At 44.0% G+C, this 21,450-nt stretch overlaps 1 protein-coding gene across 3 annotated transcripts in view; it reads right to left on the reverse strand.

Moving 5' to 3' along the window:
- Nucleotides 1–21,450, reverse strand: part of LOC309889531 (CUGBP Elav-like family member 4) — a gene marked incomplete at both ends in the record, with an annotated part of 295,020 nt that overhangs the window by 19,190 nt on the left and 254,380 nt on the right. For 2 of the 3 annotated variants that reach the window (XM_082782379.1, XM_082782378.1), the window contains 3 exons: nt 8,141–8,224; nt 14,465–14,545; nt 16,303–16,368. In XM_082782379.1, the coding sequence (XP_082638505.1) occupies nt 8,141–8,224; nt 14,465–14,545; nt 16,303–16,368 (231 nt within the window). The remainder of the gene's footprint in view (nt 1–8,140; nt 8,225–14,464; nt 14,546–16,302; nt 16,369–21,450) is intronic. The other variant, XM_082782380.1, reaches the window with a different exon arrangement.

Genomic DNA, 21,450 nt, shown 5'->3' on the forward strand with positions numbered 1-21,450 from the left:
GAGGTGGCAGTAAATAGCATGCTGTGCAGGCACATGTGAAAAGCCCTTCAGGTTCTTTTCCTAGTTCCGAAAGGATCAGTTTGAAGCCTAGAGCATTAAGTTTTTAACCTCTTTCAATTTTTTTTTTTTCTTTTCTTTCTTCTGGCATTAACTCTTAACATTGGTCATTTCCATTAGTCACATAAATGTCCATTCCTCCTTTGAAGTTCATTAAATGAGTAGCCACAAAGACCCTGCAGTAATGAGTTCCTCCATCTAATCACACCATGAGTGAAAATGTTTTAAATGATTGTGTGTGTATGCGAGTAGGTACGTACAGACATATACATAACTTCTAGACATATTCTGGATGGACTACATCTATCACTTGGGTGCAGAGATGGATAGAATAGTGATAGACACAAGGACAGACAGATAAATAGAACATAGATTCTGCTAACATATTCTTGTCTAATAAATTGTTAAACTACAAAAGAAAGCAGAAGTCCCTGTGTAGAATATATAGATTTTCTTTAATGTGAGTTATTGGGAAAAGACAGAGCTATCTCTTTAACTGGAGAACTGCAAACAGCTGTTCCTTATGCATACATGCTTGCTTGGTCTGAGAGTTTTGGTAAGTCAGTGCGTAACTGACAGTTAGATTTATCTCCCCAGTAAGCAATCACCATTATAATAAAGGAAAAATGCTTTCAGTGCACCTTTGAGAGTGCATCAGAAATTAATCTAAATATCAAATTAATTATAGTTTGTAAATGAATAGTGGCTCATAGCCCTAATACTTCTCCCGCTCCTCCTCCTCCCCCTAAAACCTCCCCCAACCAACTGCAGTGGTTGGAGGTGCTGTGCAGTAAGTTTGATGAACTCTTCCTTCACTTTCTTACACAACTCTTTCCTTATCACCTGGAAAACTGTCCCTTCCTCACTCTGTGGATCTGAAGTCTTAGAGCCTGGCTGCTTTGGATTATAATATTTATAATATTTGGAGCTAGCAAATATAAATTTCTGTATTTCTGTATTTTAATACACTTGGAAGATTGTTCCCATATTGTCTCAACTCAGGTGCTAAAATTAGTGGTTTCTTTCATTACACTCTTTCATTACAGAGCTTTGGCCTGAAACCCATAGCTATATGGCTAAGACAATATCATATTGTCCAGGGAACTGAAACAAAATTAATTGTCATAGATCATGCAAAACAAAGGACATAATCTAAATCTGTGGGCTACAGAAAGAAAATCTGGGGCAGAGATTTTTCTTAGGAAGTTTGAAATCAGGTTAAAGGTAAAAAGGAAAAAAAATCAATTTAATCATAGTACTGGTAATACTAGCAAGCAGAGCTCCATCTCTTTCCCAAGTGCTTTCTAATAATTCCTTTATCTGGTGAGAAAAAGGAAGAAACAGGAAAAAATAAATAAATTAAAAAAAACACCAAACAAACCTCAAACCAAAAACACCTTTGAGCTGATAAATAACTCTCCTCATCCACATATCTCAAATCCCCATGCAAAGGAATCAGTGTCCTGCTACAAGAGGGGTAAACAGAAGCACACAGATTGGTTAATCCATCATCACCCAGATGGGATGGGAACATGGGGCTGGAATTTCTTACCAGTACATCACCTTACTCCTGGACTTGTTAATTTCCTTGGATGAATTTAAGGAGAGACTTTTTTTTTTTTTTTTAACTAAATGAGAAATTGCCAGCTTTTTCAGGATTTGTTGGAGGCACATTGCGAGCAGGTGCTGAACAATATTTTTCTGGTGCACCTCAGGGTCTGTTGTTCCACTCTTACGTCTTATGGAATGCTGCCAATGCACTTTAGATCTGATGTGCAGTGCCCCTGGTCCTGGGGCCCTGCATAGCTTTGCCAATGCCCCAGTCTCTTGATGTTTCTGCTCTTTCTGTTTCAGCTTCCAAGATGAAACTCTGCAGACTGTCATGATCTGCCTGCTGCCTTGCAACTCCCACCCTACCATTCTGCCACCACGCTGCCATCTTGATCTACCAACTGTTTTTAATAACACAACACAAGCTCTACCTATGTCTCAGCACTTCTCCTGAGCTTCATCCCCTCCTGTGTCCAGTCCTCATTCCTTACTGCTTTTCTCACCTTTAATCTCTGTCCCTTGGCTCACAAGATAGGAGCCAGAAAATGTTGAGTAGGGAGTAGAAATATTTCACCGTGAGGGTAATTAACTACTATGACCCTCATCAAGTGGCATTTTCTTCTCTCTTTTGGCATTTTAATTGAGTTTTCTTTTTGCCTTGTACACAAATTGGTCACAATAAACTTATCTGTGTGAGGAATGTTTTAACAATTCGTGTCCATAAAGAACAATTCTGTTTGAATCCTGTCTGCCTCTGGGCCCTGCACTGGCAATTTAATTCTTGAACCACAGATGCAGTGTGTCCCAGTCTCCCCCTCATTCTAGTCAATTTATCAAGTCTTCAGAAAATACTCCTTAAATTTATGAACCTGTTTGCTTTTGTTATTCCGGACTTCTATTTCTAACAGTTACAGCCTTTTTTTTTCCTGTCTTCTTTGAGATTAACTTAACACTGCTATAGATGTGTCTGTGAATGGCTGGGGAAGAATGTTTTAATTACTCGTGAAGCGTCAAATAAGAAAGCTGTTTGTGTTTGATGTCTGGGAGTTTCAGAACAACTGATAACAACTAGTGACTGTTATGGGATACTATGCGGATCTTTGGTATCTGGTTAGGGGGGCCGAGAGATAAAGAGGAAGGAAAAAGAAGCTGAAGGACAGCTGGGAGACAAGACCTGCAGAGAATGTTCTATAAACTTGGCATGGTGCCAAGTAAGTACAAAGGGGGAGAGGAAGACTACGAGCCTTCAGCATGAAAGACCCCTGGAGACCCCCAGAAGAGACCCCCAGAGGAGACTGCGCATGCTCCAGTAGGAGGGACTGGACCCCGGAAGCTAATTATAATAATCTATTTTTTTAGAAGTAGTAATAAATATGTATTAGTCTAGGAGCATAAAAATCAGCTGCTTGATGTAACTGGGGTGCGTCCTGGTGGAGCGGAGACTCCCAGTGCACCCAGCGCTGTTTGCTTACCTCTATTCCTTTATATTCTTTCAATAAATCCTATTTTTTTATTTAATCCTAATTTGAATCCTGAGCCATTTATAACATCTGCATATCTGAGAGGGAAATTTTCAATAGAACCATTGTGATCAGCATACAGATATATTGTACATGTATATCCTCTGACATTTAGTATATATACACGAGCTTACACACATGCAGTGGGAAGTGCATGTCTTGCACAGAGACAAAATATAGACTCAGGGTCCTGCAGAAGCTGATGGTTAGGCTGTGACACATTGTGCCTCTGTGTAAGACATCCCAGATCAGTCTGCTGTGAGAATGGGAGTTGCTGTCTTCAAGGAAAGCTTTATTAAGTGTAATTTTTCCTCAAGTGAGACAACTCCTGTGGTGTCCCTACCATTTCACTGGGAAAGAACAGCAAGTCCCAGTAAGGAGAAATGTGCTAAGTATAAAAGAAGTGGATGGGAAGAGGCTACAGACTGGGCACTGAAGAGCTGTGAAGAGCTGGTGGGAGAGGAGAAAGACAGATAGAATGGTGAAAGGCTGTGAAAATAAAATTAATAACTCTGAATCCAAGAGGGTGGAAAGGGCAGTACCAGAGGAGAATCCCAAGGAGATGCTGATGTTGTGAGGAATGTTTTAACAATTCGTGTCCATAAAGAACAATTCTGTTTGAATCCTGTCTGCCTCTGGGCCCTGCACTGGCAATTTAATTCTTGAACCACAGATGCAGTGTGTCCCAGTCTCCCCCTCATTCTAGTCAATTTATCACGTCTTCAGAAAACACTCCTTAAATTTATGAACCTGTTTGCTTTTGTTATTCCGGACTTCTATTTCTAACAGTTACAGCCTTTTTTCCTGTCTTCTTTGAGATTAACTTAACACTGCTATAGATGTGTCTGTGAATGGCTGGGGAAGAATGTTTCAATTACTCATGAAGCGTCAAATAAGAAAGCTGTTTGTGTTTGTTGTCTGGGAGTTTCAGAACAACTGATAACAACTAGTGACTGTTATGGGATACTATGCGGATCTTTGGTATCTGGTTAGGGGGGCCGAGAGATAAAGAGGAAGGAAAAAGAAGCTGAAGGACAGCTGGGAGACAAGACCTGCAGAGAATGTTCTATAAACTTGGCATGGTGCCAAGTAAGTACAAAGGGGGAGAGGAAGACTACGAGCCTTCAGCATGAAAGACCCCTGGAGACCCCCAGAAGAGACCCCCAGAGGAGACTGCGCATGCTCCAGTAGGAGGGACTGGACCCCGGAAGCTAATTATAATAATCTATTTTTTTAGAAGTAGTAATAAATATGTATTAGTCTAGGAGCATAAAAATCAGCTGCTTGATGTAACTGGGGTGCGTCCTGGTGGAGCGGAGACTCCCAGTGCACCCAGCGCTGTTTGCTTACCTCTATTCCTTTATATTCTTTCAATAAGTCCTATTTTTTTATTTAATCCTAATTTGAATCCTGAGCCATTTATAACAATGTGGTTGGTGTGATGGAGGCTCAGGCCATGGGGATAGACAGGATGGTGATGAGTGCGAGGGAGAAAGAAGTGTGGTCTGTAGTGGGACATATTTCAGATGCATCAGGATAAGGGGGAAATAAAAGCCAGCGGCCTGAAAAATTGTAGTAAAAAAGGGAGGATTTGGGTCTAGACTGGATGAATGCAGCAAGAGGAAAGTCCCAGACAAAAATGCCTCCCAACTTCAATGAATGTTTTAGTGAGGTCAGGGTTGTGTCTCAGGCAGGAAGCAGACCTGCTATGGTAAACAACAGCCATATTTTGACCACTTTCACATTTTTTTTTGCACAAGACTGGTGTTTGCTGTAGTCACCGTTCTGCACTGCTCATTGTCAAGCCAGGAGGCAACCTCTGAACTGAAAACGTCCAAGGCTTCATAACTGCAATGTGGTTTCTTCAACATACACAGGTGCTAATGGGTCTCAGCAGGACGGTGGACCCTGGGAAACCAGGAGAACGGCTTGTGGCTGGTCTTGTTTTCTCCCACAGTTGCCCCTACACAATCCTGCCAGCAGTGGCTAAAGGAGATAATGCATCCATCTTTGTGCTGGAAGCACAGGGGAGGTTCAGAACTGAACACAGAGGAATATAAGTCTTTTTTTTTTTTTTTTTTTTTTTTTTTTGAGATGCTGCTCTACTGACGCACTTTGGGCTGGCTACTTACTGGTAGTTCAATAGTGAGAAAAGAGCAGCAAATGAAGTATTTTCTCTTCCCATGGAAGAAAAACATGGTTACATTTTTATCCATGGAATTTTTTGAGTTTGTCTAAAGAAAGACTTCTTGACAATTTGTCAACAACCTTGGGCTAGACTCTGTTATAGCAATTTACTTGGGATCTGCATAGCAGATATACTTTAAAAGGTCATATAATGGTGGAGTATCTTTCTGGGGCCAGACAGAATTGTCCCCCCAGGCTACCAGTTGGAGAGCTCTGGCTGGTTAAAAAAAAAGTGAAACAGAATGCAAATGCTATGTTTTTATATGATGAGTTTGGGGAAATGCTTAAGCAGAAAAGGAAAGAGTTTTCTTACTTTCAAAGTTAACAAAAATACTTCTTTTCCTTTAGGAAAAAGTAATATTTCCCTTTTTAAAAAAGCTGAGTTTCTGAACAAAGAATTATAATCAGTGCCAACTTCAGTGGACTTAGCACAACAAATGAAAGGCCTGGTTATCTGTAATAATGTCCATATTTTTACATTGCTCTTAAGTTGAAGGTCAGTGGGGTGGGAGGTTTTGAAGAGCAGTATGACATACTTGTGATAATTATCTACCTGTATGTCTGCTATTTCTGTCCTTGTGGAGGAGGTGTACATGGCAGTGTAAGTGAAACCAAGTCACATCAGGCACTCAGTTCTATGGGAAACTTAGCTAAAGTCAGAGAAAACCGGGGCTTGATGCCTGGAACCCAAAATTGACTGGATATTGGTGTCTCAGAAACTAATATAAGGTGACTAAAATCCATCAGCATTCTCTAGTTCCTGCTTTTGCTTGCCTGAGTTTACACATCCAAAGTGCACCTTCCTGCTTTCAGGCTGGAATACCCTACCATTGGTGTTGGAGGTTACTGCATCAAACAAGCTGTGGTTTAGGTTCTTCCAGTAAGACTCACAATAAGAAAAATTTCTGCTAAGATCCCTCAATCCCTGCTCAGCTATCAGCCACAACTTCACAGTACCTTGGAAACAGCAACAAAGCCAGCCCCATAACCCTGCCCCACAAGCTAGGTATGTGTTATTACCCTCATTAAGCCTTATAGCCAAAGAATCTTTGAAACAGGAGGATATGAGGTGAATCTCTGTCCAGAAGATACTCTTCCTTACTGGACTTGGCTCCCACCTCATTTCTTCTCCATTTACCTTTGCCCTTCCCCCTTGCCTGTATAAGGGGAGACAGGCTCAGTACTCCCCTAAATATTATTTATGATAGGAATAGCAATTTCACTGACAAAGGTCCACTTGTTGATATCCTTGGAGCATTAGTGTTCAATGTCACCTAGAGCTTTGCTGGTCTGCTTATTTTGTTATGAGCTTTTATACGGTTAAAGCTCTAAATCTCTCATTTGAACTTCCCAAGTTCTTCTTAACAAACTCTTTTGTTCTCTAATGCTCAAGAGTACAGCAATCCCATGACTACTGGTGAAGGGATTGCCGTGTCCCCTCACACTAGGGAGCAAGGCTTTTTCAATCAAAAAGCAGCCTGTTCAGACCCTCTGTGGATGGGCAGGAGAAACTGCACAGAGAAGGGGCACAGATCTCTTGGAAGTACTGTCTGCCATGCACCATAGCTAGCAAGGAATGAGGTAAGAGTTTTGGGAGGTGGGCTGTCCAGGAAGGGAATGGGGAAGGCAACATGGGAAGGAAGCATAACGTGGAGATTGAGTGACTTTAAAATCAAATGAAATTCCAACAAGTCTTAACTCTGGAAGTTTGCCTGAGAAACAGAGTCCAGATCAGATGCAAGTAACAGGAAAAGAAAAGCAATAGTTTGTACCATTGCAATTCTCAGAGAAAGTTTGCAAAGAACACTGAGTGGTGGAGTACCAGAAACTGCACATTCCAGTGGCAGGTGAGAGGAGATCCCCCATCCACCAGGTGGGATGGGACCTTTCTGGGGCTGCCAGAAGGGACCTTTCACAGCAGCACCTTTGCAAACAGTGGGATCCCACTGAGACATCACGCACACATCAGCACACCGCTGTTGGCAGACTGATCCCTCCCTTTGTGGGTGCACCTTGGGGTGTTCTTGCCTGGTGGCCCACAGGCAGCTGAAGCTGTGTTCTGCTCATGCTCCAGCTGGTGGAGTTGGGCCCGGAGCTGTTTGAGAACAGCATTGCTTTCAGACCCAGCCTCTTAGCATGGCTTGCTGGCTTAGGCACAGGGTTAGCTGGAGCTATTTGTACGTGCCATGGTTCTGGCTCAGGTGTGGCAGGCTCAGAGCACAGCTGCCTGCAGTCTGCTGAGCAACCATCCCTGCAGAAGACCAGGCTTTCAGCTGATGGTGTTCAGCCCTTGGCCCTTTGCAGTTTAATGCATCACATCTGCTAGATAGCTGTCCCTCAAGCTCTGTCCTCCCTTCAACTCCACAACCTGTTTTTCCTTTCACTTGGGTGCAGAAATTCCCACTGCTGACTCCATCAGCAGTTCACCTACTCCCTGGCCTCCTCCATTTTACTCCATGTGCTTTAGTCTTTTCTGCACCCTCCCCACCTCCCCTTCCAAGGGGGGGGGGGGGGTGTTTTCCACCCCACCAGCAGCAACTGCAGCACCCAGCTGCCAGTGAAATGCCAAACCTTCGCTTTTTAGCAGAGCAGACAATTCTGAGCATGAGACAATTAGGAGAGAAAGAGGGAAGGGGTGAAGTATCGACAGGAGTAAATCAAGAGAAATCATAAAGCTTAAGCAGAAAGAAAGCAGTTTGAAAGGTGAAGTATTCAGAGAAAGCCCTTTCCTGGATGAATCTAATTGTTTTGTTATCTTTACCCACCAAAGCATTTACTTTGGTTTGTCGCCCGATCCACAAACACTTTCGAGGAGATGACATTACCAAAAGGCAGGAACATCTGCATCAGCTCAGTATCCCCAAACTCCTGGGGCAGATGGTAGATAAACAGGTTACAGCCCTCTGGACCTGTCAAGAGAAAAAAAGAGCTATGAATGGAAATTAATAGGATATGAGAAGCACGTGGCGGAGATTTACTTTGGTGTCCCCTCTCTCTGACAGCTGAAGGGTCACTGCAAGGAAGCAGTCTGTAGAGCCCAGACTGCATTAATGGGTCTTGGAGAAAGGGCTCCCTTTGTTCCTCTGCATGTCTGACTTTCCTCAGCTGGGAAAGAGTGGCTGTGGGATGTGTTTTCACAGGTTTTCTTGGCTCATCTGTTTATTTTTACCATTTTATCCTCTTTGGAAAACTGTATGCCTAGCAATGTGGCATCTGTCCTAATGACCCTTCCCTATTCTCCTATATTGGTCTTCAAAACACTTTCAGAGGAACAAAGAAAGCAGAAGACCGGGAGTTCAGAAAGCCACCCAGAGGCTATGTTAACCTTCCCAGGATAAGCACCAGGATAAAACCTAGCGACAGAGGAATGCAAGAGCACATGTGGCCATGGAAAGAGAGAATGTAGGAATAAGAGCAAAAAGAATGAAAGATGCAGATCACAGTTTTCCTTTGCTCCCCATAACGTCATTTAATCTGTAGAGTATTGGGTGACCACCACTAACCCTTGCCTCTTCTCAGTGTCTGCACACAGAAGTTTCATTATCTTTCTCGTGTCTGTGGGAGGACTGTGATAACAAGTAAAAAGAGATGCAGAAACCCCCAGGCTTATTTTGATTTTAGAATTTTACATTCAGCCTACCCAGCTTGACTCAGCCCAAGAACTCCCCCAAATCTGGGCAGTTTGGTCATGTCCCCCAGTTCTACAGGGTTCTTCAAAAGAGATGATAGATGGATTCAAATCCAAACTACTAGACATAAGGACAGAAATTGCCTTTTTTTTTTTTTTTTTTTTTTCGTCAGTGCTGTAACAAACTTCAAAGGGTTACAGACTTCAGAGGGTACTTGGAAAAATATCCAGAGAGGAGTCTTTCATTGGAATATGCAGTTTTGTTAAAGAATCAGAACATGTTCTGTTGGAATCAAATTTTGGGGTAGAAGAGGGAGAATCTGCCTCTGGCTTAGAACGAAGCTTATCAATGTGACTTTTATTTTTAAGTATAGTGTATAAATACATTGAGTAAAAATCCAGAGGGAACATTTGTTTCGAAGTGGTTTTGTTGGAAAAATAATAATAATATTAATAATAAAAAAAGCATTTAAACCACTTGCAGTGTCCACTAGCAGAAACCTGTATAATTTCAGAAGGCTGGGATTGTTTTTTTTCTTGGGATTATTTCCAAGGGTACTTCCAGCTGCTGCCCAGCTTTGCACTGACCTCCAAAGGTAACTCCAACTCTGGTTTGCTCAGGGGGGTCAAGATGAAGGGGAATTAGTGCATGTTCCTTGTTGTGATGGTAAGAGGACAGAGAGAAATAGGAAGTGTGGAAGGAATACCAGGTAATACTCCTCCCACCCAGTCCCTGTGCCTACAACCCTGTGACCTGACTGAGCCAGCTTTCCCCCATTTATGGCTGGGGCACAGTGTGGGGAAGTAAAGGGTTTCTTAATACGCTCCTTTTCTTCATCAGGGCATAATTACGGTGTCATAACACAGCAAATTACAACTTTGCCTTTCCTGTTAGGGAGAGGAGTTTGCCTAGATGCTCCCACCTTTTATTAGCAATTACCCCCCTGGCTGGCAGGAGAAGTACAGCAAAGTCAGGATTCTGACAGCTGCCCATTTAAAGCTCATTAAAATTCCTGGGCCTCAGCATTATTGAAGTCACAAGCTCTCCACATTTCCTTTTGGATTAATGGAAAATGAAGTCCTAATGAATATTTGCTAAGCACAATTTTCCCCACTAATTTGTTAAAAGGACTGTCACAAAGGAACAGCTGATCCTTTGCATCTTGTGCATTTCCTGAAGGTCATGAGGATGGTGACAGGGTTTCTTCCAAATGGAGGGGATAGTGGGATGGTGGGATAATTAACTAATTAGGCACCCGGTCATCTGCTTAACTAAATTACTTTTGAACCTCAGTGGCCCACAGTCAGGTTCCCCTATTTCATGCCAAGCTTTTCATTCTTCCCCTCACCTCCTGTCTGCCTCTTCCTCAGTCTCCCAACTAAGCAACTATCCCTTCCCCAGTCCTTGCTGTAGTCCAGTTAGATGCAATGTGCAGTTATTGGCATAATAAACTAGATATGAAACAGTCTGAAAGTGTTAAACAAACACTGACCCCCTTAGGTGTCTGTTAGGATTGAGAAAATTCTGCCCAGGAGAAGACCGTGGTCCAGAATAGCAGGGAAAATTTCATTTGAACATACCCCAGAGCACTTCTGCTGTGAGATTTGAGATCCACATTATTATAGAATGGGTAAAATCTTGGCTTTGCTGCAATTAGTTGCAAAATTCCCACTGTCATCACCAGAGCCAGCAGTTTGCTCTGTAAAACTGGCAAATTCTTTCAGAAATGCCAGCTGCATTTCCTGGGGTCTTGGATGTATTGTGCATGAGTAGGGATTCTACCTGCATATGCTGAGAAACACCTACTAAGGCATAACGCAGATCAGAAGGCATGCAATTTCTTCCACACCAGGCTTAGAGGTTGGGCCCAAGGAAAAACAACCCTTAGCTCACCTTAAGCTCAGCTTTGTCTCACTCACAGTGCTCAGAGACCGAGATGAAGAGACCAGGAGGAGCTGAAAGGGCAGAGACAATCCTCAAAGCCCAGTTCTGCTCTGAAATGTGGCTGTGAAACCCATGCTGTGGCTTCCCATACTGACTCAGATATTTAAGGCCAAACTCACTCCATTCCCAACTACAGAAGATTTTTGCTAATTTTCGATGCTGAAAACTCCACCTGCTACTGAGAAACAACCTGGGATAGTTTGATGTTTAATCATTCTCACATATGAAAATTCTGCTATTAGAATTTAACAAGAAATTTCTTGTTAACTCCATCCGTGCGTAAGTTACCTATCACAGTTAGACCCTTTGGCAAAGAATTCACAAAACAAGCTCTCTCTCAGCCCTTCTATTTTGTTTTTTCTTTATTCCTAGTCAAGCTAATCTAGGCAGTCCATGGTAGACCACACAGTTATGTGTATGGTCACTGCTTTTTACATATATGTATATTTTCGAGAAACTGAATGCAAGAGTTGTTCAGCTCAGAATGCTCTGAAGAGCTAAGTTAGTTCTCAGTGCACATAGCCAATGAGTTTAGAAGGGATCAGGATCACTGGAGCAAGATCCCTGTTGGTATGGCAAAACCTCAGTGAAAACTCTAACTGTCAAGAGAAAGGTCTTGTTTTGGACTGAGTTAACGGATTATTGGAGATCAGTAAATTTGGCAGTTCAGGGCTGAATACAGTACTAAAATTCTTTGCTAAGCACTTCACTTTGGTTTTTGAAAGGGCTGTAAGTCAGCTCAAAATCTAACCTTTGTGACACTATGAAAAGAGAATCAAGGTTCATTTCTACCCTGACACCTTCCATGTATTTAGGTTTTATTGCTTTATGTAATAGATATTTCTGCTCATTAATACACTAGAAGCACGGATAGTCTTGGTTCAGACAAAGGGAAAGAAAAGTTGTAGAGAAACACATGGTTTATGAATAGTTTTTATATTACAGGCAAACCATGTTAGTTAATGGAAACACTTGTACTTGTTTTTGTGGTTTAACCCGGCCAGCAGCTAAACACCATACAGCTGTTCGCTCACCCTCCCCCCTCCCTCTCTGGGATGGGGGAGAGAAATGGGAAAGTGAAGCCTGTGAGTTGAGATAAAGACAGTTTATTAAGACATAAAAATAATAATAACAATAATAATAACAATAATGATGATAATAGTACTACTAGTAATAATGTGTACAAAACAAGTGATGCACCATGCAATTGCTCACCACCTGCTGACCGATGCCCAGCCTAACCCCAAGCAGTCCAGCCCTCCTCCCCCCGGCTAGCCACCCCTATATATTGTTTAGCATGACATCAGATGGTATGGAATACCCCTTTGGCTAGTTTGGGTCAGCTGTCCTGGGTCTGTCCCCTCCCAGCTCTTGCTGCACCCCTAGCCTGCCCGTTGGCAGGACAGAGCAAGAAGCTGAAAAGTCCTTGGCTTGGTGTAAGCACTGCTCTGTAACAATTAAAACATCAGTATGTTATCAGCACTCTTCTCATCCTAAGCCAAAACACAGCATTCTACTAGCTACTTAGGAAGAAAATTAACTCTGTCCTAACTGAAACCAGGACAGTGGGAACACTGGAACACATGGCAAAGAGATCTGCTGTGGGTCCCTGTTTATTTGGGTTGGTTGGACCTGAGCTGCTAAGTCATTGCTCTGCCCATGCTCCTCACCCTCCAGATTGCTGATCATTACTTGGCTTGGGGACAGCAGCCATCCCAACTTATCTTGGGTGTCCACTGTCTACATGAGTAAACTCCACATACCTGAGCTGAGATTAGTTATCTGTGATCGCATCCCCAGCACTGTGAATCAGTGTCATAAGGAGACTAGAGAGCTCTTCCAACAGTAAGTAAAAATGAGCTGTGCCATAAGGTTGTATGAATTTTTGCAGCCCTTTGGTTGGATGCACAGTAAGTGGCATATACACCTCACCTCTACAGCAGACACTCAGAGGCTGTAACTTCATTGCCTTTTCTGCATCTACTTGGTATTCAAGTCCTCAGCATGTTTGAATGCAGGAGTCACAAGCCTGCATCACTTTATTTTAATGTGTATTTCTGAGTTTCAGAAACTATGTCAAGATGAGTAATACCGTACAAATTTGAAATTACCCCCAAGTTTTGCTTGTTTGACATAGTCTGAATCAAGACTTTGCCTCTACCTTTGATCATTGTCATCTCTACCTTCGATCATTTTGGATCTGTTCCACCCTATGCACCCCATCCACTGCCAGCAGCCTCAGCACTCATGTGGAAGCAATGACTAATCTCTACTGGAATGATGCAGCAGCCAAGCAGCTCTGGGCTTGTTATTCAACCAGGATCCAGGAGCTGAGAGTTAGTATCATTATTAACAATGTGATCATCAATGTTATTGTTGTGGTAGGGCTGGTTTATTAACAAAATTAATGTTCCCCAGGAAATTCTGACATGGGAAAAAAAAATAATTCCAAATTAGATCGAAATGCCAACATTTCCAATTTTCTCACAAAATCAGATTTCTCCTTCAAAGTAATTCTAGGCCATCAGAATGTTTTAGTTTGATAGTATAATCTTGATTCATTTCACTCTGTTACACTATATTAAAATATTAAATGTTATAATATATATATAATAGCACATAGCATATATCTGAATGAGTGACCTAATAGAGGATAAAAGCTGAAATATAAATTTTAAAATGAGGGTCTCTACACTAGGCTGAAGCATCTGATTTAAATGCCTCACTTAGGCAAGCAGTCTCCTCTTCTATTCAAGTGAGAGCAGTGGACTCCCTGAAGGACAGTTTGGACTACCTGAGTATGTTGCCTCTGAGGATCCCACTGTTACCCACTGACTGTAAAGGAAACATGATGGACTCCTCTCTTCATTCAGGCAACCCTTTGGTTGCAAAGCACTACCTGACGTGGATATCTCCCAAAACATTTACATGTATTTAGGGGAGATTCACCTCTCCTTACTTTTCATGTCTCTAGTGCTGCCTGTCCTATAGACTACTTAACCCTGGCTCCTCTCACAGTCAATGTAAAGAAATAGGTACCTTTGTTAGATGATTCATCTCACCCTGATACAGATATTGCACTCTAAAAGGGCTGATTTCTGTTTCCTGATTACTGAGGGAGGCTGAAAGGACTCTATCAGCTCCACTAAATAGCAGGTGTCTGAAATAACATTACTGGCTTCTAATTAAGGCCCACCAGTGCTTTGTTTCCTATTAAATTCTTTATTCCAATGCGATTGTGGTTTTGATCCACATTCTTGCTGACTGTCTTTAAAAAACCCCACTTTATGTTATTGCCTACTTTGCTACCAGGCCTTTCCATGGCCCATGCACATCAGCGTGCTCCTGTCCCTGGGGGCTGAGAAGATAGATCTCAGCAGCTATTCCCCACAAGGATGTTCTTGCATATTATAGTTAATGACAATGATGCTACATATGGAAATTGAGAAAAGGCTCAGTAGACCAGGGATTTGAAGCAATGGGGCATTTACTGGATGCTCTCTAGGTGTGTGAGAAGGGGAACCAATGTGGTGGGGATGGCATGCTGGGTCCAGAAAGAACAGGCCATTCACTCACCTTCTCTCTGTTGCTGTGGGATCATGGGAGGCGGCTGTGGGAACGCTTGGCTAATCTGGCCATAAGCAGCAGGATAAGCAGCTATAGGGGAGAGAAAGGGAGAGAAGAAAGGACAGATTTCAGTGTTGGGAAGCATGGAGCTTTCACACTAAACAATCACACCAAGCCGGAGGTGGACTTTCTCCCTGTATTTTAACCACCTCATACAGCCTGAGATGCAGTAGAAACATCACAGTGGTGCTCCAGATGACACTTGGCCCTGAAGACCCAACCTCCCTTCAGCATCCTAACAGTAGCACTGAGGACAGCCACGTGGTCTAAATGGGGGTCTCCACTGAGATGTGTAACCATCCCTGATGGTACCACAAGCATGCTCACTGACAAGCTCAGCACATTGATGCCCATGCTGGCAGTCACGTGCAGCACCCATTCACGTTTCCCTGTGTAATCTCTTTTGCACTCTGACTAATTCACATGCTCATAGTAACAGTTCACACGTGTATTTCCTCTCTCTTACTATAACCTTCATATGCACACACCCTGTATGGGCACACTTGTGCATACACTTTCAGATATATATTTCCTTTTATGTCTACAGACACTTTCTCTTTCACACAGACACGGTGGAAACAGTGTGCGCCAATTAAACAATTTTCCCCACCTCAGCTCCCCCACCAAGCAGACAAAGGGAGCCATTCAGTACCACAGATGGTAGATGATGTGCCGTGCTGCTAAAAATACAGAGTATGTGAGCCCAGAGAGAGGGAGATAGGAGCCATGTGTGTGCAGAGGGGTTAATTAACAGCTCAAAGGGTTGAGCTGCTTCCCAGCTATCAAACCTCACAAGAAATAAATGACAATAACTAAAACACTGGCAAATGAAGCCCTACATGGAGAATTAAATTAAGTTTCCAGATACAACGCTGACATGAGATAATAGCCATTCCTCAGCAGGAGCCCGTGATTGCTCCAGTTACCACAGGAAATAATGACTTTGGGGTGGCAGCTTCCTCGCAACATTGGCCATGGACACCTTGCAAAGGGAGGCTGAACACAGCAGGGTCATGATCTGCACCAAGTCACTTTGGCTGGTGTCAGTCCATCAGCCGCAAAGGAGCAGCTCTGCGTGCAGGGCAACGTGAGAGTCAGCAGAAGCTGATCCACTGGAAGTTGTGAAGAAGCTGCTGAGGAACCAGGAGTACGTCTGCAGCTTCTAAGCAGGTCTCAGACTAACTAGCCGGGATATGGTCAGCGGTGTGTTAAGGCTGACCCCAGAGACAATAGCTTTTGGGGTTGGTGTGGTAGCCCCTGCTTCAGCAGCTGCACCTCCAGCCACACAAGTGCTAACCAGTGCTGAGGTGTCTCACGCATGGCCAACCTGCAAAGCGTAGACCTACCCTACAACATGGGGATGTGCAGACATCCCAAAACCTGCCAGGCACAGCAGGGTCTGACTGCTCATCTCCCCTACACATCACAGCACTCAGGAAACACCCAATTTTGTTGCTACAGAAAGTGGCCCCCAAACCAAGCGTCCTGATTTTCCACTTGTTCATTGTGCTAAGGAGACACAACCTGGTCCTGTCAAAGAAGCTGCACCAAGGTACAGGTCAGTGGGAGCCTTTCCCTGGTGTTTTATGGTAGAAGATTGCCTCCTTAGGGGAAGAAGACCCTGGGTCTTTGTTTTCATGAGTAATGCAAATTTAATCTGAGGATCTGTGGTCCTGGTGCCCCTGTCTCAGCAAATACCTCCCTTCCCCCAGCCCCCTTAGGTGTGTTCAGAGATTAAAGGCTTTAGAGAAGAGAAAGGTTTATTGGGAGAAAGTGTTAATACTAACGACCTGCATACTGCTGCACTCCAGTGTAGGCTTGTTGCAAGGGGTCTGCTGCAGTGGGACTCTGTGCTGTGGAGACAGGAGAAAGAAGGAATTAAGGGATTAAAATATGACGGATGGTCCCTCTTTCTCTTCCCTCATTGATGGGTGGTGTTGGACAGACAAACCCAGAGGCTGAAGGTTCCAGAGGAGAAGCAGCTTGATCACCCTACAGACAGTGTGGTGCAGACCCTCTATGATAACAGTCCCCCAGCTGCCCTGAGTGACTTCAGAGCAGAAGGCAGACAAATTTATCCTCTCCTTTCCCAAGTTTAAATTATAGAGACCACCTCTACTCATACTGATTTTTGGCATTGCAGCAATCAACCCCACAAAAGCCCTTATATTAAGCCAGGACTGATGCTGTACTAGGTGCTGTGCACACTCAGATCTCAGTGATGACTACAAGTGCATGAAACTTTCAATCAGAGAAGGAAAAAACAGGGGCATAGCAGGAGGAAGGGGAAGAGAACAAAGCACTGGCTTTCTACCCTGACATCCCTTCAAAGGACCATGTTGCTGCCAGGCAGACCCCTGCATGGGGAGGAGAGGCTGCTTGGAGGGGAGGGGGACACCACTTGTCTGCTCCAGGAGGATGCTGTGGATCTCTGTGTAAAGCATGCAGTCCCTAGCTGGCTTCAAAGTGCATTTTTTCCCTTTACAAGTGTGCATTCCTCCCCCTAAAACTGTTTATTTTTGTGAAACTTTGAAGTCTAGCTCAAATACAACCAAAGCTAGTTAAGATTTTTTTTCCCTTTCCCCTTTGGTTGATAAGGAGAGAAGGAGAGAGCAAGAGAGAGATTGAAACGTGTAGGATAAGCTCTTTCTTTATCTGCAGCAATAAAATATTTAAAGCAAAGCTTGGCTGAACCTCCAGTCCAAATGTTACCTTGGCCCTAATATTTCACTTCCTGTTATGAGTTTAATTTGTATTTATTGGTGCTGCATAGTTCTACGTTTATTCAGTCCCTCCAGCTTTGTACTTTTAGGATGATCCCCTTAGGGAACTGCTGCTTTCCCCCTCCTTCCCACCTTCTTCCCTCCTACAAGAGCAGAGGTGTAGCTGGAGGAAAGGGCTTGGAGGGTGCACTCGATGGGGGCTTCTTGGAAGGAAATCTGCTGGTGCTGTTGACCTAGCCAAGGAGAGAGACTGGCTACATGCCAGTGTGTGATGCAGTGGCAAACGAGTGCTATGGACCCAGGGAACATGGACAAAGTGCTGTGTTACAGATGCAATTACAGATTTGATCCTTAATGGCAAAGATTACCATTGATAGCAGCTTGTAAGGTCTCCTAGTACATTTATCTCCCCAAGTGCAAAGATGAATGGTAAGACCAACATTGGAGGGGAGAAACTCAATTACCTGGCTAAGTCTTGGAGGCTCCTGTTGATTATGGGTATTACTAGATCATCGGGGTAGTCAAAGGAAGAAACAGGTGGGACTGTAGTCTTAGGCTGGAAGTTGGCTGGTTGAATTGCTTTGGCAGGCCCCACAGTATGCATGTGGAATGGAAAAGCACTGCATTACTGTAAGGATTTGCACCCCTTGAAAAGGGGCATGAGGAGAATTCCTTAAAACCTCTGGAGATCAGTGGAAGGCATAGTGGGGATGTAACACTGTATTTTTAAAATTTAGATGCTGCAGGAAACTGGAGGAAATGCTTGCAAAACATAAAATCTGTTTTCCACTTACTCCTCCCTTCTGGAAGAAGGAAGTGACCAAAGTCTTTTCTTTTTAACCTCTGTTCAAACGTGTTTTCCACTAAAAACAGGCCGTTGAGTATATTGCTCCAGAAGAAAACTGAATGGTTATGAAAGGCTGAGTGATACACCAGTTCCTGCGCTCCCGTGGGAGAAAGGATCTTAATAACTTGGACTCCCCAAATAGACCATGTTCTGTCAAATAGAAGGCACATCCCGAGCAAGGTGAGAGAGGAGACGTGGTAGAGGGAGAAAATCTTTATAAGAGAATTATGGTCTTGCACTCTGAAGGAAAGGAGATGATCTACTGTGTCTGCCCCAAAGGCAACTGCCCTTTCTTGGTGGTACCCATCTGCTTATTGAGCTAGAAAAAGAAATTCTCTTTGCTGCTCAGGAGATACACTCAGCATTTCCTTTCTCTGTCCTGGGTTAGTCTAGCTGGAGCAGAAGGTCACACCTGTCAGAAACCAAAAATCAGCTTCCCAGGAGGGCATGGTATAGGATGAGATACCAGCCCCCACACTGGGCTGCTGGGGCTTGCAGGCTGGTGCAGAGCACTTAGCTGATGTCCTGGGGCATTACAGCAGTATGGCTAGTGAAAATTTCTTCCAAGGTGTCTGTGCTGACATTGCTCAATCTGCAGGCCATGCAGAAAGACAGTGTTAAAGTTGAGGCTGGACTTGGGCATGTTGTTTCCTTCTCTGACATGCTGGCAATTAGCAATGACTGCCTCTTTGGTGATACATGGAGCTGTACCTATCCAACTGTGGTCCTTTTCTTTCTTCCTTGCTTTAGTTGGGCATTCATGGAAACTGCCCACTCTCCCAGCTATACCTGAGTGTATCCTGCCCACAGGGTGCTGCTACAGTGACAAAACCCTCCAAATAAGCTATTTTACCTCTGGCTTCTCAGGCCTGAGAGTGCAGGCTTTGCCTTTCCTTTAGGAAATCTGATACTTTTACTGATTTTGGTTTGGATCAGAATAAATTCTTTCTCACAATTAAACATCTTTCCCTGGACACAGTTCTGGGCTTAGACTTTTAAAATGGATTAAATCTTGGTGGGGTTGATCACTTTCTCAGGGAGAATGAGTGTCAGCAGCTCCAGAAGCATCACATCATCTGGATGACAAAGATGATGTCCTGGGACAGTTGTTGTCTTTGTGCTAGTGCTAGAAACTGAATGGGACCTCCCAGCTCACTGGGGAGCTGCTCTCCTTACCCCATGGGAGGATATCTTGCCTCTCTTCGGGGTCATACTCTGCCCATCAGAAGTAAGCCATTCAGTGTAGGTAATATGTGCTAAAAATCACCGTTCACCTTTAAGATTAAATATTAAAACTGGGCAAATGCTTTATTTAAAGGGTTTTGGAACAACAGGCATTTAAATGCAGACTTTTTCCCTCCCACACAAAGCTTTTAGAGTTCATAGAGTTCATAGAGTTTGTATACATTTTAGAGTACAGAAGTGTTGTCAGGGACTGCAGGGACGCGACAAGGAAGGCTAAAGCCCACCTAGAGATGAAGCTTGCAAAAGAGAAAAAAAGATAATAAGAAGTTTTTTTTTTTAAGTATGTAAACAGTAAAAGGAAGACTAGGGATAATGCGGGTCCCTTGCTGAATGAGGGGGGTGTCCTGGTAACGGGAGATGCTGAGAAGGCGGGGATACTGAATGCTTTCTTTGCTTCAGTCTTTGCTTCAAGGACACTCCCCCGGGACTCCTCGACTTTGGAGGGAGGAGAAAGAGTCTGGGAAATGGAGGGCTCCCCCCTTGTTGACAAGGGAGTGGTTCGGGAGCATCTGAGTGGGCTCAACTCACACAAATCCATGGGTCCCGAAGGGATGCATCCACGTGTGCTAAGGGAGCTGGCAGATGTGATCACCGAACCGCTCTCTATCATCTTTGAAAGGTCCTGGAGAACAGGAGAGGTGCCTGAAGACTGGAGGATAGCCAATGTCACTCCGGTCTTCAAGAAGGGCAAGATGGAGTTTCCGTGAAACTACAGGCCAGTCAGTCTCACTTCTGTCCCTGGAAAGGTGTTGGAACAGCTTGTTCTGGATGCCATCTCCAAGCAATTGGAAGAGAAGAAGGTTATGAGGAGTAGTCAGCATGGCTTCACCAAGGGGAATTCATGCTCGACCAACCTCGTTGCCTTCTATGATGGCCTCACCAGCTGGGTAGATGAGGGGAGAGCAGTGGATGTCATCTACCTTGACTTTTTGAAAGGCTTTTGGTACTGTCTCGCATGACATCCTGATAGCAAAGCTGAGAAAGTGTGGGATAGAGGAGTTGACAGTGTACTGGGTCTGTCTGGAATGTTAACTTTCCCTGCAGCAGCCCATACAGTGCTGTGCTCTACACTTGTAGCTGGAACAGCAGTGGTATCACACCAGTGTTGTGTCTGTTGCTGAGCAGTGCTGGCACAGCATCAAGACTCTCTCTAACCCTCCTAGGGGGTGGGAAAAAAAGTGAGAAGAGAAACATCACCAGGGCAGCTGACTTAAACCAACCAAAGGGATGTTCCATACCATGTGATGTCACACTCATCAATAAAAGGTGGAAACAGGAAGAAGAGGGGAGGGGTGGGCTCTCGTCATGAAAACGTTGGTCCTCCTCCCGAACACCGGCTACGTGCGTTGAGGCCCTGCTTCAAGGACGTGGTCAATCATCGCTCATTTGTGGGAAGTAGAGAGTAATTTCTTTCCTCTGCACTTCCACATAGCCTTCATTTGTTTTATTTGTTTGTTTTCCTCCTTTTTTTTTTTTTTCCTTTCCCCCTGCCTTTTCCCCTTTCCCTTTTTTTTCCCCTTTAGTTAAATTGTTTAGTTAATAATAATCTTTCTTTAATTATTATTATTTCCCTTTAATTAAATTATCCTTATCTCAACCTGTGAGTTGTTCTTTGCATAACTTCTTCCCCTCCTCATCTAAGGAGGCAGAGTGAGAGAGCAGTTGTGGTGTTTAGCCACCCAGCATGGTAAAAGCACCACAGACAGTAAGGTGGGTTGAGAACTGGCTGACTGGCCGAGTTCAGAGGGTGGTGATCGGCAGCGCAGAGTCTGGCTGGAGACCTGTGACCAGCGGTGTTCCTCAGGGATCGGTGCTGGGTCCAGTCTTGTTCAACATCTTCATCGATGACCTTGATGAGGGAATAGTGTCTGCCCTCAGCAAGTATGTCGATGACACAAAGCTGGGAGGAGTGGCTGACACGCCAGAAGGCTGTGATGCCATTCAGCGAGACCTAGACAGGCTAGAGAGATGGGTAGGAAGAAACCAAATGAGGTTTAACAAGAGCAAGTGTAGAGTCCTGCACCTGGGCAGGAACAACCCAAAGTATCAGTACAGGCTGGGGGGTGACCTGCTGGAAAGGAGCTCTGAGGAGAAGGACCTGGGGGTGCTGGTGGATGCCA

This window comes from Aythya marila, assembly GCF_965140915.1.
Source record: "Aythya marila genome assembly, chromosome: W".
Classification (NCBI taxonomy): domain Eukaryota; kingdom Metazoa; phylum Chordata; class Aves; order Anseriformes; family Anatidae; genus Aythya; species Aythya marila.